General features: G+C 37.2%; 1 protein-coding gene across 1 annotated transcript in view; it reads left to right on the forward strand.

Annotated features, from left to right (window-relative positions):
* The window catches only part of SLC36A4 (solute carrier family 36 member 4), a 50,415-nt gene extending 35,296 nt beyond the window's left edge, over positions 1-15,119 (forward strand). The window contains exons 10-11 of the mRNA XM_080643197.1: positions 43-212; positions 10,958-15,119. Of these exons, the coding sequence (XP_080499323.1) occupies positions 43-212; positions 10,958-11,262 (475 nt within the window). The 3' untranslated portion in view covers positions 11,263-15,119. The remainder of the gene's footprint in view (positions 1-42; positions 213-10,957) is intronic.
* Positions 15,120-16,422: the final 1,303 nt, after the last annotated feature.

A 16,422-nucleotide genomic window follows, 5' to 3' on the forward strand; every position in this document is an offset into this window, starting at 1 on the left:
GAAAAAAAAAGAATGACTAAATTTTGAATTTTTTTTTAACAGGTTATATCAGTCAGTGAAAATTCTATATTCCTTTGGCATCTTTGTGACATATTCCATTCAGTTCTACGTTCCAGCAGAGATCATTATCCCTGTGATCACATCCAAATTTCAGGCTAAGTGGAAGCAAGTCTGTGAATTTGTGATAAGATCCATCTTGGTTAGTATTACTTGTAAGTATCACTACATATTTATATCATAGTAATTTTTCATTGTTGAATTTCATATACTGAAGCAACTTCAAGTATATTTTTAAATATTTTTGAACAGTTTTATTCACCTAGCTGGGATACTTGTTGGTTTAAAGTTTTATTTTATATATATATAGAGAGAGAGAGAGAGAAAGAGAGAGAGAGAGAGAGAGAGAGAGAGAGAGAAATATGCTAATTAACTGGGATGCTGTAACAGGTTGACCGGACAGGAGGAGGTTGCACACGTGCAGCGTCGGGAGCGGCAGTGGCCTCTGAGCACCTGCACTGGGGGAGGGCCTGATCAGCAGCGGCTGTGGCTGCTTCAAGGGCCGGAGAGCGAGGCTGGGCCGGACTGGCAGCGGCTGCGGCTGCGGCTGCGGCTGCGGCTGCGGCTGCTGTGGCGCCTGGGGAGCGAGGCAGGGCTGGACCAATGACTCGAGGGTGGGTGGCGCCGCATGATTTCGAATCGCGCGCTGGGCTCCTCGTTCTACTATATAAGAAAAACACAACCAGATACTATCATACTTAGAAGAACTAGTCAAAGTATTATTTTGAAAATGATATCAGTGATGATTAAAATATAAGTGTATTTAAATCAAATGTATAAGGGATCCCTTATATTGTTGATATACATTTTACTATAGTTCTAGTTTTCCTCAGGTTTTTTTCCTGCTAACTTTTATATATTGAACAATTAAACTCTCCATGACTATTTATAGGAATGGGCTTTGTTTTTTTATCTTTAATAATTTCAGTGGGTTATTTATTATTTAAGTATACATATGTGTTATCAAGATTTTGTATTGGAAAATGCTTTTACAGGTATTCATAAGGGAGACTTATGACAGAGTTTGGTATAGTGGAGAGTGTGAGTTGTGAAGTCACACTAATCTGATGGTTCAAACTCAGGCCTACCACTTCCTTGCTGGTGTCTTTAGGGAAGTTGCAGACCATCTTTGAGCTCCCCTTTCCTCAACTGTGGCATTTTTGTAGAGTTTAAAAATATTAACAAAATAGCTAGAAGTTATTATTGTCACTATTATTATTATAACAACAAATAGAAGGATAACTAACACCGAACTAGTTAATGGGATTGCCTAGAATGATACCAAGGACCAGGCTACTCGTCTTCTGGGGGAACAAGCAGCTTTGGAAATTCTGTGGAAGATACTGGTAACCATGTTGGCCATTCAAGGTTAGAGGGTGATAGAGCTTAAAATTTTGGGCAACTCTGTAAATTGCATTGAGCAGTTTGGGGTGGAGCTTATGCCTAGTTGTAAAGAATTGGATGTATTACATTTTGTCTGAAGGAAAACCAAAGCTGGTTAAAGTAGATAAAACTTATTTTCAAAGCAATCATTTATTATTATTATTGTTGGCATACAATAAGTTTCAGGTGTACAGCATAGTGATTCCACATTTATATATATTATGATGTGCCACCCTGTTAGTAACCATCTGTCACCATGCAAATTTATCACATTGACTATATTCCCTCTCACTTTTTCACCCACCTCTACAGCCCACACCCCCGACAACCATCAGTTTGTTCTTTGTTTCTTTTAATCTGTTTTTGTTTTTCAAAAATTCCACAGATAAGTGAAATCCTGTGGTATTTGTCTTTCTCTTTCTGACTTACTTCACTTAGCATAATACCCTCTAGGTCCATCCATGTTGTTGCAAGTAACAGGGTTCCTTTTTTTTTTTTTTTTTTTTTAATTGATGGGTACTATTCCATTGTATATATAGCACATCTTCATTATCTGTTCATCTGTCAATGGACACCTCAGTTGCTTCCATATATCATCTATTGTAAATAATGCTGCAGTGAATATAGGAGAGCATGTATCTTCTCTAATTAGTGTTTTCATTTTTTAAAAAATACTCCAATATGGAATTGCTGGGTTGTATGGTAGTTCTATTTTAGTGTTTTGAGGAATCTCCATACTGTTTTCCATAGTGGCTGCTCCAGTTTCTGGACTCATCAGTGGTGCACAAGAGTTCTTTTTTCTCCACATCCTCACCAACACTTATTTGTTGACTTGCTGATAATAGCCATTCTGACTGGTGTGAAGTGGTATCTCATTGTTTTTCATTTGCATTTCTCTGATGATTAGTGATATTGACTACCTTTTCATATGTCTGCTGGCTATCTATATGTCATCTTTGGAGAAATGTCTCTTTATGCTCTCTGCCCATTTTTTAATTGGATTATTCATTTTTTTTTGTTATTGAGTTGTGTGAGTTCCTTATATATATATATATTTTTTTTTAAATATATTTTATTGATTTTTTACAGAGAGGAAGAGAGAGGGATGGAGAGTTAGAAACATCGATGAGAGAGAGACATCGACCAGCTGCCTCCTGCACGCCCCCCTACTGGGGATGTGCCCGCAACCCAGGTACATGCCCTTGACCGGAATCGAACCTGGGACCCTTCAGTCCGCAGGTCGACGCTCTATCCACTGAGCCAAACCGGTTAGGGCTCCTTATATATTTTGGATATATCAACCTCTTATCCTATGGATATATCCTCTTATCCTATTATTTGGATATATCCTCTTATCCTATCAAATGATATATTGCAAATGTATTCTCTTTCAGTAAGTTGTCTTTTTGTTTTGTTAGTTGCCTTTGCTGTGCAGAAGCTTTTTAATTTGATGATGTACCATTTGTTTGTTTACCTTGCTTGAGGAGACATCTCCAAAAATATATTATTAAGACTGGTATCAAATAGTTTGCTACCTATGGTTTCTTCTGAGAATTTTATGGTTTTAGGTCTTACATTTAAGCCCTTAATCCATTTTGAGTTTTATTTTTGTATATGGTGTAAGAGAATATTTTAGTATTTCCAACAGCCTTGTTGACAAGACTATCATTTCTCTACTATAGATTCTTCCTTTTCTCTTGCAGATTGACCATATAAGTGAGGATTTATTTATGGGTTCTCTTTTTTGTCCCATTCATCTGTGTGTGGGGTTTTGTGTCATACTATTTTGATTATTATAAGTTTACTAGAGGCCTGGTGCATGAATTCCTGCACAGGTGGGGTCTGGCCAGTCTGGACTGGCCAGGGGGAGGGGCCGCAGGTGTTTGGCTGGCCAGCCCCACCCCCACATCAAACTCATGGTCGAGGGGACAATTTGCATATTAGCTTTTTATTATATAGGATAGTATAGTTTGACAACAGGGTGTGTGATATCTCCAACTTTGTTCCTCTTAAGATTGCTTTAGCTATTTGTTTTTTTGTGTGTGATTCCATATAAATTTTAGTATTATTTCTTCTAGTTCTGAGAAGAATGTCATTGGTATTTTGATAGAAATTGCATTGAATTTGTAGATTGCTCAGTTAAATTTATTCATGTATTTTCTTTTTTTTGTTGTTGCAACTATAAATGGGATTTTATCAATTTTCCCTTCTGATTATTAGTAGTATACTTGAGGGTCTCTAGGCCTGGCTGGCAATCAGGGCTGATTGGGGCCTGTCGGCTGCCGGCTGAGGCCTACCTTTGTTCTGTGCCACCCCCTGGTGGTCAGCGTACATCATAGCGAACAATTGAACTCCCGGTTGAGTTCACAAGGGGACACTTTGCATATTAGCCTTTTATATATATAGACTAGAGGCCTGGTGCACGAAATTCATGCACGGGGGGGGTGGTCCCTCAGCCCAGCCTGCACCCTCTCCAATCTGGGACCCCTCGAGGGATGTCCGACTGCCCGTTTAGGCCCTACCTGGATCGGGCTTAAATGGGCAGTCGGACATCCCTCTCACAATCCAGGACTGCTTGGCTCCCAACTGCTTGCCTGCCTGCCTTCCTGATTGCCCCTAACCGCTTCTGCCTGCCAGCCTGATTACCCCCTAACCACTCCCCTGCCAGCCTGATCGATGCCTAACTGCTCCCCTGCCAGCCTGTTTGCCCCTAACTGCCCTCCCCTGCAGGCCTGGTCATCCCTAACTGCCCTCCCCTGCAGGCTTGATCACCCCCAACTGCCCTCCCCTGCTGGCCATCTTGTGGCGGCCATCTTGTGTATTGGAGTGACGGTCAATTTGCGTATTATTCTTAGATAGGATAGAGGCCTGGTGCACAGGTGGGGGCTGGCTGGTTTGCCCTGAAGGGTGTCCCGGATCAGGGTGGGGGTTCCCTTGGGCAGGGGGCAGCCTGGGTGAGGGGCCTGTGGTGGTTTGCAGGCCGGCCACGCCCCCCCAGCGGCCCAAGTGGAGGACCTGGTATCTGGGATTTATTTATCTCCTATAATTGAAACTTTGTAGCCTTGAGCAGAGGCCTGGGGCCACCAGGGCAGGCGGAAAACTTGGCTTCCTCCATTTCCGGGGAAACCCAAGCTTCCTGCTCTCTCTGTGGCTGCAGCCATCTTGGTTGGGTTAATTTGCATACTCACTCCTGATTGGCTGGTGGGCGTGGCTTGTGTGTGTAGTGGAGGTATGGTCAATTTGTATATTACTCTTTCATTAGATAGGATAGAAACACAACTGATTTGTGTAAATTGATTTTGTATCCTGCTACTATACTCAGTTCATTTATTCTATTAATATTTTGGTGGATTCTGTATGGTTTTCTGTATAAAATACCATGTCATTTGCAAATAGTGACAGTTTTATCTCTTCATTTACAATTTGGATATCTTATTTCTTTACCTTGTCTGATGACTGTGACTAGGACTTTTAGTACTATATTGAACAATAGTGGTGAGAGTGAGTATCCTTATCTGTTTCTGATCTTAGAGGAAACACTTCCAGCTTTTCATCATTTAGTATAATTTTAACTGTGGGCTTATCATATTTAGCCTTTATCATGTTGAGGTAAGTTCCTTTTATACCCACTTTGGTGAGAGTATTTATCATAAATGGATGTTGAGTTTTGCCAAATGCCTTTTCTGCAAATGAGATGATCATATAATTTTTATTTTTGGTTTTTGATGTGATGTATAACATTAATTGTTTGGAGGATATTGAACCATCCTTTCATCCCCTGGTATAAATTCCATTTGATCATGGTGCATCATCCTTTTAATGTATTGTTGAATTTGGTTTACTAGTATTTTATTGAGAATTTTTGCATCTGTATTCATCATGGTTATTCACCTGTAATTCTCTTTTTGTTCGAATCTTTGTCTGGTTTTGGTATCATGGTAAAAGTTGCTCTGTAGAATGAATTTGGAAGCAGCCCTTCCTCTTTAATTTCTTTAAATAGTTTGAGAAGAATAGGTATTAATTATTCTTTAAATGTTTGGAATAATTCACCTGGGCTTTTGTTTGTTGGAAGTTTTTTAATGACTACTTCAATTTCATTGCCAGTAATCAGCCTGTTCATATTTTCTATTTCTTCTTGGTTCAGTCTTGGAAGTTTGTATGTTTCTAGAAATGTATCCATTTCTTCTAGATTGTACAGTTTATTGGCATATAATTGTTCATGGTATTCTTTAATGATCCTTTGTTTTCTGTGTTGTCTGTTGCAGTCTCTTTCATTTCAGATCTTATTTGGGCTCTTTTTTTCTTGAGTTTGGCTAGATATTTGTTAATTTTACTTATCCTTTCAAAGAATCAGCTCTGAATTTCTTTGTTGTTTCCTAATTTTTTTTTTGGTCTGTATTTCATTTATTTCCACTCTGACCTGTGTTTTCTTCCTTCTACTTACTTTGGGTTTTCTTTATTATTCTCTTTCTAGCTCATTTAGATATAAAGGTAAATTGCTTATTTGGGAATTTCCCTGTTTCTTGAGGAAGGCCTGTTTAGCTATGAATTTCCCTCTTAGAACTGCTTTTGCTGCATCCCATACATTTTGGAAGGTTGTCTTTTCATTTGTCTCCAGGTAGTTTTTCTTTCTTTTTTTTCTTTTGTTAATGCTCACCTAGGGATATTTTCCCATTGATTTTCAGAAAGAGTAGGGGAGGGGGGTAGAGACAGAGAGAAACATCTGTATGAGACATATCAATTGGTTGCCTGCCTCCTGCTAGCATCCTGACCAGGGCTGGGGATTCAGCCTGCAACTGAGGTATGTGTCCCTTGACTGGAAGTGAACCCAGGACCCTTCAGTCTGTGGGCTAATGCTCTATCCACTGAGCCAAACTGGCTAGGGCTCAGGGTAGTTTTAAATTTCCTGTTTCATTTTTCTCTTTGACCCATTATTTATTAGCTTGTTATTTAAATTTCATGTAGTTTTGTTTTATCCAGTTTTCTTCCTTTAGTTGATTTCTAGTTTTATACCATTTGGGTCAGAAAATGTGCTTGATAATGATTTCCGTCATCTTGAATTTATTGAGGCTTGTTTTGTGGCCTAATATGTGGTCTCTCCTGGAATGTTCCATATGTACTGGAGAAAAATGTGTAGTCTGCAATTAGGGGGTGAGATGTTCTAGAAATGTCTATTAAGTCACTCTAGTCTAATGTGACATTTAAGGCCATTATTTCCTACTAATTTTCTATCTGGATGATCTATCCATTGAGGCCGTGGTCGGCAAACTGCGGCTTGCGAGCCACATGCGGCTCTTTGGCCCCTTGAGTGTGGCTCTATCATGGCCTGGGCGAGTCTATTTTGAAGAAGTGGCGTTAGAAGAAGTTTGTTTAAAAAATTTGGCTCTCAAAAGAAATTTCAATCATCGTACTGTTGATATTTGGCTCTGTTGACTAATGGGTTTGCCGACCACTGCATTAAGGTAAGTGGGGTATTAAAGCCCCCAACTATTATTTTATTACTGTTAATTTCTGGCTTTGTGTCCATTAATATGTGTTTTATATTCTTGGGTGTGTCTATGTTGTGTGCATAAATATTTACAATTGTTATATGCTCTTCTTAGATAGACCCCTTTAACATTATGTAATATTCTTGTCTCTTTTCAATCCTTTGTTTTAAAGTCTATTTTATCTGATATGTGTATTGCTACCCCAGATCTCTTCGATTTCTATTTGCAGGGAATATCTTTTTTCATACCTTCATATTCAGTTGGTATGTCTTTTGATCTAAAGTGAACCTCCTGTAGGCAGCATATAGATGGGTCTTGTTTTTATTCATTCTGCGTCTTTTGATGGGAGCATTTAGTCCATTTACATTTAAAATAATTATCAAGAGGTATGTGCTTATTGCCAGTTTGTTTTTAATTTTTTTTTCTATTTCTGTTGATTTCTTTTGGTTTGCCAGTTTTCTTTAATTAGTGTTTTGTTGGGGTTTCTTTCTCTTTATTTTTGGTTACCATATATCCATCTATATCTACAGCAGTCTATTTTAAGATCACATGTGTTTAAGTTCAAACACATTCTAAAAGTACTACATTTTTACCCCCTCCACACACACACTTATTAATGTCATGTTTTATATCTTTTTGTTTTGTGTATTCCCTATTTATTGTAATTGTTTGTTTTGCTAGTTTTATCTTTTTAAGTGATGGATTAACTGTTTATTATACACTGAGTGGCCAGATTATTATAATCTCTGAACGCATAATAATCTGGCCACTCAGTGTATATCCTATATAATGAAAGGCTAATATGCAAATTGTCCCCTCGACCAGGAGTTCGACCGGCAGGCAGGCCAGCCAACCGCCCATGTCCCCTCCCCCTGGCCAGCCTGGCTGGACCCCACCCATGCACGAATTCATGCACCAGACCTCTCTCTCTCCCTCCCTCTCTCTCCCTCTCTCTTTATATATATATACACACACACTCTATATATATATATATATATATACACACACACACACACACACACACACACACACACATATACACATACACACTCTCTCTCTCACACACACACACACAGAGTGGCCAGATTATTATGCGTTCAGAGATCATAATAATCTGGCCACTCAGTGTATATTTGCCTTTACCAGTGGTTTTTTTCCTCCCTGTATTTTCTATTTCAGGTTATTGCCTTTTCTATTCTGCATAAAGAGGATCCCTTACCATTTCTTGTGAAGCCATTTTAGTGGTGGTGAACTTATTTCATTTTTGCTTGTCGGGGAAGCTCTTTCTCTCTCCTTGGGTTCTGAATAATAACCTTGCAGAGAGTATAGTAGTCTAGATTGTAGGCTCCTTTTTATCAGTCCTTTAAATATTTCCTGCCACTCCCTTCTGGTCTGTAACATTGCTGCTGAGAATTCAGCTGAGTGCCTCATGGGGGGTTTCCCTTATATGAAACATCTTGTTTCCTTCCTGCTGCCTTAAAGATTGTCTCTCTATCCTTAACTTTTGTCATTTTAATTACAATATGTCTTGGCGGGGTTCATCTTGTTTGGGACTTTCTGTGCTTCCAGGACTTTGATGTCCCTTTCCTTCCTCAGATTAGGAAACTTTTCAGCCATTATTTCTTCAATATACTTGCTGCCTCTTTCTCTCACTCTCTCCTTTTTCGGGAATCCCTATAATGTTTCAGTGCTTGATGCAGAGATCCTTCTCATTTTTAAAAATTCTTTTTCATTTTGCTGATTGGGGGCTTTCCACTACTTTTTCAGATCACTAATATGTTCTTCTGCGTTAACTAACCTGTTTAATTCCTTCTAATGTGTTTTCCTTTTAAGTTTTTGTATTCTTCATCTCTTTGGTTCTTTATTTTCTAACTCTTTGTTGAAGTTCTCTGAGTTCCTCTATTGTACTCTCAACTTCATTGAGCATCCTATGACTGTTTAAATTTTTTATCTGGCCAATTATTTATCTGTTTCAGTTTATCTCCAGGTTTTATTGTTTGTTTATTCATTTGGGGCATATTCTTCTGTTTCTCCATTTTTGGTGTTTGTTCCTATGAGTTAGATGAGATCGCTCTCTCTCCCAATCTTGAAAAAAATGGTCTTGTTTAAAAGTGGCCTCTGTGTAGACTCTGGCGTTGGGGGTGGTGGTTTCTGGGATGCTGCATGGCCTGAAGTTGCAATTTCCAGGTGGTATAGCCTGATGTGTATGAGCTTTCCTGCTCTGCCAGGTGGGGCAGTCATATAGGTTTGTGCTACAAAACCCTGCTGATTCTATTTCTGATCTAGGTAGAGCATCCTGGTGTGGGGGGCTGAGGCAAGCCCTGTTGTTTTGATTGACTGATGCTGGTCTGGGTTGGGAGCTCTGTGTAGGCCTGAGGTGCAGCAGAACTCTCCCTCTTACTGGGGGGTGAGTGGGTACTTTCTGCTATGCATACAAGGCTCACCCTATTGTTTTGATGGACTGTCTTGAGAGCCTGGTCAGAGATAGAACACCCTGTAAACACGATCACCACAGCACCAATATCCCTCTCTCTAGACACGGTTATCCAGGATGCATGAGCTAGGGCTCTCGTGGTTCTGCTTTTGCTCCTAGTGGGGCAGCCCAGGGGGTACTTGGAGCCGTGGCCTGGTAAAGGGGAACCTCTGCACCCTGTTGGGCCCATTGATTATAGCTCCAGATGTGTTGGGGGGGCGGGCGCAGTAGGGGGTAGGAGGGGCTGTGCACACCTACTATGGCTCATTCTTGTTTCCTGCTGGAGATGTGTTACTGCAGCCTTGAAGGTCAGCCAGAGCACCTAGTTAAGCTCCTATTGAGCTATCCAAGTGCAGAGGGCATGTAAACAGTGGGGCTTATCAGTTCCTTCGTTCCTGATGTGTTCCCTCAGATTTCTGGTGGGCTCCCACAGTTCCTTACTCTTCTTTATGTAGTCTTTCTCTCCTTTGTTGTTCAGTTGTGTTTCAGAAGGAATTTCTTTAAATACAGGTGCACATTCAGGCATTTGGTGTCTTCATGGGAGGGGGCAAACTCCATGTCCTCTTTCACCCCCATTTTGAACCCGCCTCCTACAATTATTAAAACCAAGAAAGTAACATTAATACAACACTACTAATTAATCTGTAGACCTTATTCTCATTTTGCCAGTTTTGTCTCTAATACCCTTTTCTGATCCAGGAACCAGTGCAACATCCCACTTGATTTAGTTGTCATGTCTACTTAGTTTCCTCTAGTCTTGACAGTTTTTGTCTTCCGTTTGAAGTGTAATTCTGTAGAATTTCCTCAAGTTTAGATTTGTATGATGCTTTCTTATGATTACGTTGAAGTTAAGCATTTTTAACAAGAATTCCATAGGTGATGCTTTGCACTTCTCAATGCATCACACGATGGTATCAATTATGTTTTATTAGTGATGTTCACTTTGATCACTTGGTGGAGGGTGTTTGAGAGGTTTCTCCACTATAAAGAAACTCCTTTTCCCTTTATAATTATTTTGTAGGGAGATACTTTGAAATTATGCAAATATCCTGTTCTCTACAGTTTTCGTGCACCAACTTTAGCATCTTTTAGTGACTTTTTATACAACAGTTATCACTGTGGTGTTTGCTTAATACTGATTTTCTATTTCTATTGTTCCTTCTACTTGGTTAACTGTAATTGTGGTGTAAGGAATAGCTAGCTCTCTCTTCTAATTTATTTAATGATTTATTTATATCACACCACCTCATCTACAATGAACTGAATGAACTGAATGGCAGAATAATGAAAATGCTTTGGAAATAAACTATCCAAACTTCTTTGCCCAGAATCTCACAGCAAAATATTAAAAGTTTTTTATATAATAAATTCTGACAAGTCAAAGTTCAAGAAATGTCACTCACCATTTTGTTTGTCTTCCTTTTTAGTTCAACATATTGTCCCATAAGCAGTTTAGTAGTGCCTACTTGCATTAACTTTAATGTAATGTATTGAAAATATCTATAGTATTCATGTAAGTAATAAATATTTAAATAAAGACATTTCCATTTACCAGGTGCTGGAGCAGTTCTGATTCCTCGTTTAGACATTGTGATTTCCTTCGTTGGAGCTGTGAGCAGCAGCACATTGGCCCTGATCCTCCCACCTTTGGTTGAAATTCTTACATTTTCTAAGGAACACTACAATATATGGATGATTCTGAAAAATATTTCTATAGCATTTACTGGAGTTGTTGGTTTCTTGTTAGGTACCTATGTAACTGTTGAAGAAATTATTTACCCTTCTCCCAAAGTTATATCTGGTACTCCACAAAGCCCCTCTCTAATGAATTCAACATGCTTTACATCTGGTTTGAAATAGTTGACATGGAATTACGAGTCTTCTACTTTTGTCTCAATTCTGAAAATGATTAAAATAAGAACTACTAGAATACATTGCCATATACTTAAAAATAGAACCAAACTGTTTTCTTTTGACACAATATTGGTATTTTGGCAGTAAATTTCAATTCTTTACCAACAGTGCTAAACTACTACAGATTCTTGGTTTTAAATATTAGGAATAAAATTAAAATGTTAAATAATTAAAAGACTTCTGTTATTCTTCATTCAATCAGAAATACTTTAACCAATATCCTTTTATCCTCATGCTACTATTTGCCACCCAGTTGAAGAGAGAGCAGGATTCAACAATAAGAAAATTAAAGGATGTAAGTAAAACTTCAGAGCATCCCAGTGAATGTCAAAGCATACTTTGTGTATAATGTAAAAATATCACGATTTTTTTTTTTTTTATTAGAGAGCCAAATACTTATGATTAGCCTCTGGAAGTTTAGAAAACTCTCACTAACCATAATGTTAGCATCAGAAATCCATAAAACTAGAATTATTTTTACAATATTCTGTCATGGTAGTTGATCTTCATAATGAAAACTACGAGACACTCTACAAGATTCTGCCTTAGTGCTTCAATTAAATTTGAAAGAGACAAGGTTACCCAATACAATTCCCTTATTTTTACCTGAGGAAATTAATGCCCAGAATGGTTAAGTAACTTGGTCAAGATCACTCAGCCTTGAGATCAAGAGAACTGAACTTTTGATTCCTAGTCCAGGATTTTTTATTTCTCACATCACATCTATGAAAAAGAATAAATTCAGTTCAGTTTAACTTTAGTGTTGAGTCCATTTAATTATTTTTAATACTCTGAAAGCTGGTGATCTTTGAATAGCACATGTGACCTGAGCAGAAAATCAGAACTCTAAAAAGCCTGCACTTCAGCCATATAAACCTCAACAAGGAAAAGAAGCAATTTAAAAAACAAAACAAAATAGACATCACTTGCTAGTTTAACTGCTGGCTGGTAGAAGGTGCCAAGCTCTTATTATTTCTCATTGTGATTTGAGCTCTTTTTATTTTTTCCTTTCGAGGTTGTTTTAGGCAGCATCCATTCTTCTTAATGGCAGAAAATAGATACCTGACAAAAGACAGGATTTTTTCACTGTTTCCTGCCCTGTGGCTTTCCTTTTATTGATCAGAATGGGCAGAATAAACAAAAAGATATTCATGTTTAGGAAAAATAAAGGACAATAATAAACTGTCTACTAAACATTTCTCTGTTTCTTCCAGAGAAATACTTCTCTCTATTCCATGTTCTTCAAGCCCAGTTGTTAGCCAAAACAAAGAAACTCAGTTGATATGGAGGATTAAAATTAAGTGTAAAACTAAGAATCCTGCTTTTTAAAAAATTTATAATTTAAAACATGTTGAACTTTTTAATCCGGCTGGTGGTACTCTAATTTGTAATAGTACAAGACATCAAGATCACTGTCGTGTATATATTCTATATTTTTATATGTAAATGTTAACTTAGTTCAAGTATATTTTGCTTATATCATGAATGAATCATCAAGTAAAATCCTAAAGAAATATCAGAAGCTTTATTTTGGTACAAATTCATATGAATCAAACCTTTTTAAACATTTGCATTGAGTAATACCAATAATTGTGATACTTTTATGTCAAACAATGTTATGTTGAACATTTAGTCATATTGAGAAGATATGAAAGAAGTTATAGAAAAGTAATCATCATGGAAACTAGTGTTACATAATTTTGAATCTAAGAATAAATCAGGAGTTTTAAAAAAAGTTTAGTGGTATAAACTGACTTGAAAACCATTATTTAATAGAAAGCACTATTAAGCACTATTAAATTTTTTGTCAGCTGTTTTTAATATTTCTAGTCTGTGTGTGAAATTTTATTTTTATAAGTTCACCTGTTTATTTTCCTTATGAAGTCATCTAATTCAATGAAATTTTGATTAGTTTATCATAGTAATAGATTAAATTTAAATTCAAATGAATAAATGTTGAGCAATTAACCAGGCTTTCTCATGCAGTGAGTGCTTAACTGACATCCAGTACTTAATTCACTAAATTAGCAATACTTTCGGTACAAAGAAAAGTTGAAGTGCAGAAAAGAAGAGGGGCTAAAAAGGGAGAAAGTTTTAATTCTTAAGAGGAAACACGATTTAGATATAAATTATAAATGCACTCTTAAGAATTCTTTGATGATGTGTTTTATTTGTAAAAAATCAGTGGGCAATATTTTTCCTCTGAAAATGTAGTTTTAATGAGTCATAACATTTTCTAAAGATTTTTGGAGAAGCTATTTTTATTAGACAAGCTTTTGCTTTTATATTAGGGCCTGGTAAAATGAGAGAGAGTGCACCTGCCAAATTTGTGTTTGGTATCGTTGTTCCATTACATTATGGCTAAAATTACTTCAGCATTTCATCTGCCACCACCATAAAGTCCCCTCTCCTCTGAAAGCTAATCAGGTGCCTGAGAGCCTTTCCTAACTGGGGTGAGGGAAAAGAAAGCTTTTCTTACTTCTGATACCCTCTGTTTTAAGTTATCATTAGTCCCTTACATTCAAAAGGGCTTCACCAGTTTTAAAATTGACTTGTCAAAACAGTGGTACTCAGATATTTTTTATCAAAGGATCTTTTACTGATATGGCCAGACTTCTCCACAATTAAATAAGAACTAGGGTTTTTTCTTGGTTAAAGACCAATTTGTATGGTGTTACCAAATGAAAGAGGTATTGTATTAGCAAGTGCCACATGTTTTAATTCTGTCCTCATTAGATTCTCCTTTATTAAAACCATTTCTGCCTCTCACCTAGGATGCACTTAACATTTTATAAGCATCTTATGTAATATGCATGTTGTAAGTTTCTTAACAAGGCCTAATTTCATAATATAGAAAAGCTGTCTACAAAATACTCTAAAATATTACTTGAAGTATTAATTGAAGTTCTACATTAGTGCCATGTCTTGCTGTGGCAAAGCACAGGTCTTTCTATAGCTTACCTGTGGCACCTCTTCACTGTAGACATCAGTCGGCATAGCATCAGAATAGTACGTTTGTTTACTGATATCTATACCCATTGGGTCTTGGCCTCAGTTCTCCTTTCTCTAAAAGGAAGAAGATACAGAATATAGATAATGGAAATAAGTAAAATTAACACCAGTGGCTCAAATATTTTCTGTTGAGGAAAAAATAATTTCATAAAAATATAGACCATTGATAATATAAAATGAGTTTTTTAAAAACTGAGTCTATTTTCAGTTTCCTGGCTCAACTAGTTTCCCCTTCATACGAAAATTTGAGAAATTTTGATTTTAAAAGTATAACCATACACTTCCCAACATTAAATGGCTGACTGTAATAATTAATACTTTAGCAATATTATGGTTAGCTGGTTTATGCCACAAGTGTTCACCAAGCTAAACAACTTTCTGCAAGTGATTAGTTTTTACCAAGGAGATAAGAAAACATGCTTAAGAAATGTCTAGGAATGCTATATATTGCTCTATGACAAATGGTAAATATTCTTAAAAATTAGCTAGTTCTTCTGCACACACATCAGTGATCTATTTGAACTAGATACTAAAGTACCATTTAAACTGGGTCCAGAAAGATGATGTGTTGAAGTAGCACTCTGAAAATTATTCCATTAGCATTTTCTAGATAATAGGAAAACACATGTTTATGCCATAAAGAAATTAAACTGTGGATTTTTATTTTTCAAAATGATTGTTTGAGTGAAAACTAGATGTTACTGCACTTGAGTCAATTCTGTTTCTTTTAACTTATTTTTCTGAAGAACTGTAACTTCTCAATTTTCAATAAAATATATTATTTTGCTTGCAAATGCCTTTTAAAATAAATTTGTCCTATATAAGGTTAAGAGACATTGACAAATGTCATAGCCAAAAATGGAATTAGTAAGTGTAATATTCTCATAACATTTTAATAACTTTTTGTGGTTAATACTTTGTCATGTGACCTTCAACCTTGGAGCTGAATTATGTACCTCTAAGAGCAGATGTTGATTAAAAACGAAAGGACATACGGTACTCAAAACCATGACCTGGACTTCCTACAGAGTAAATGCAGAATGAGCTGTCTGCAAATGCTGCATTCATGATTTAATGTACCACTTTAAGGTCAAGTAGTAGTAGTACATGCTCTTGGCAAACAACAGAAGGAAAACAAAGACAAAAAAAAAAAATACCCAGGGGGTTGGGATAAGACTTAAGTTATACAGATATATAAATGCAATGAAAAGCCCTATGGAATAGTTGCTGAAAGAAAATTTTTTTTTAAAATTAGCCACTTTGTAAAATTAATTTTAGTGGTGGTTTTATGCAAAAGGTATATATAGAATGGTTTTTTTTTGTTGTTGTTTTTTAACAGATATACACAAGCTCTCAAAATTTTGCATAGAATTGATGGTGTTCACATTTCAAGGGGTCCGCAGACCTGAGGGGAAAAGTTTCTTGGGAAAGGTGCATCAGTATTTGAAGGATGGATTTGGTTCAAAGTTTCCCATAAAGGTAGATTTGAAGGCTTAAAATGTAGGAGGGAATAGGGTCCTTTGGTCATCCCAGTTTTCTGGTGCCATGAAGCACAGGACCGCATGGTACCAGGTGATGGAGTGCTTCTCAAACTAAAGCTAATACGTTAATCTTGCTTAGGAACTAGGGAGTAATTTTGCTATATCCTCCATCCTGGATCTTTCTGTGGGCTGAAGGACAAGGACTAGATACTGACTATTCCAGCATGCACTGAGCAGAGAGGAATGGTATGAATCAAGATTGAGCAGGTCTAGAGCAGAACAAGAAGTAAACCAAAAGACTGGACAATACAGAAGCAAGCACCTTCAGATGCTGTACTTATAATGTCTTGTATCTTTTAGCTCATGCATCTAATAGTACTTCACAGAAGCACAGAATAGGCACTAGAAAATCTGATTTTGACACTTAAGTCTTTTCTTCTTCCCCAATCTCAGTGAACAAAGACCAAGCTCCTTAAAGTGGTTTGTTGGCCGCCCTCTCCCCCTCCCTCCCCCTGCAAGTTATAGCAACACCAAAGTTCTGATTGTACCACAAACATCCCCCTATATACTTTGCACTACTTCATCAACCCTCATTCTGAAACAACCCTTCTAC

This window comes from Plecotus auritus (assembly GCF_963455305.1).
Source record: "Plecotus auritus genome assembly, chromosome: 9".
In the NCBI taxonomy this organism is placed as follows: Eukaryota; Metazoa; Chordata; class Mammalia; order Chiroptera; family Vespertilionidae; genus Plecotus; species Plecotus auritus.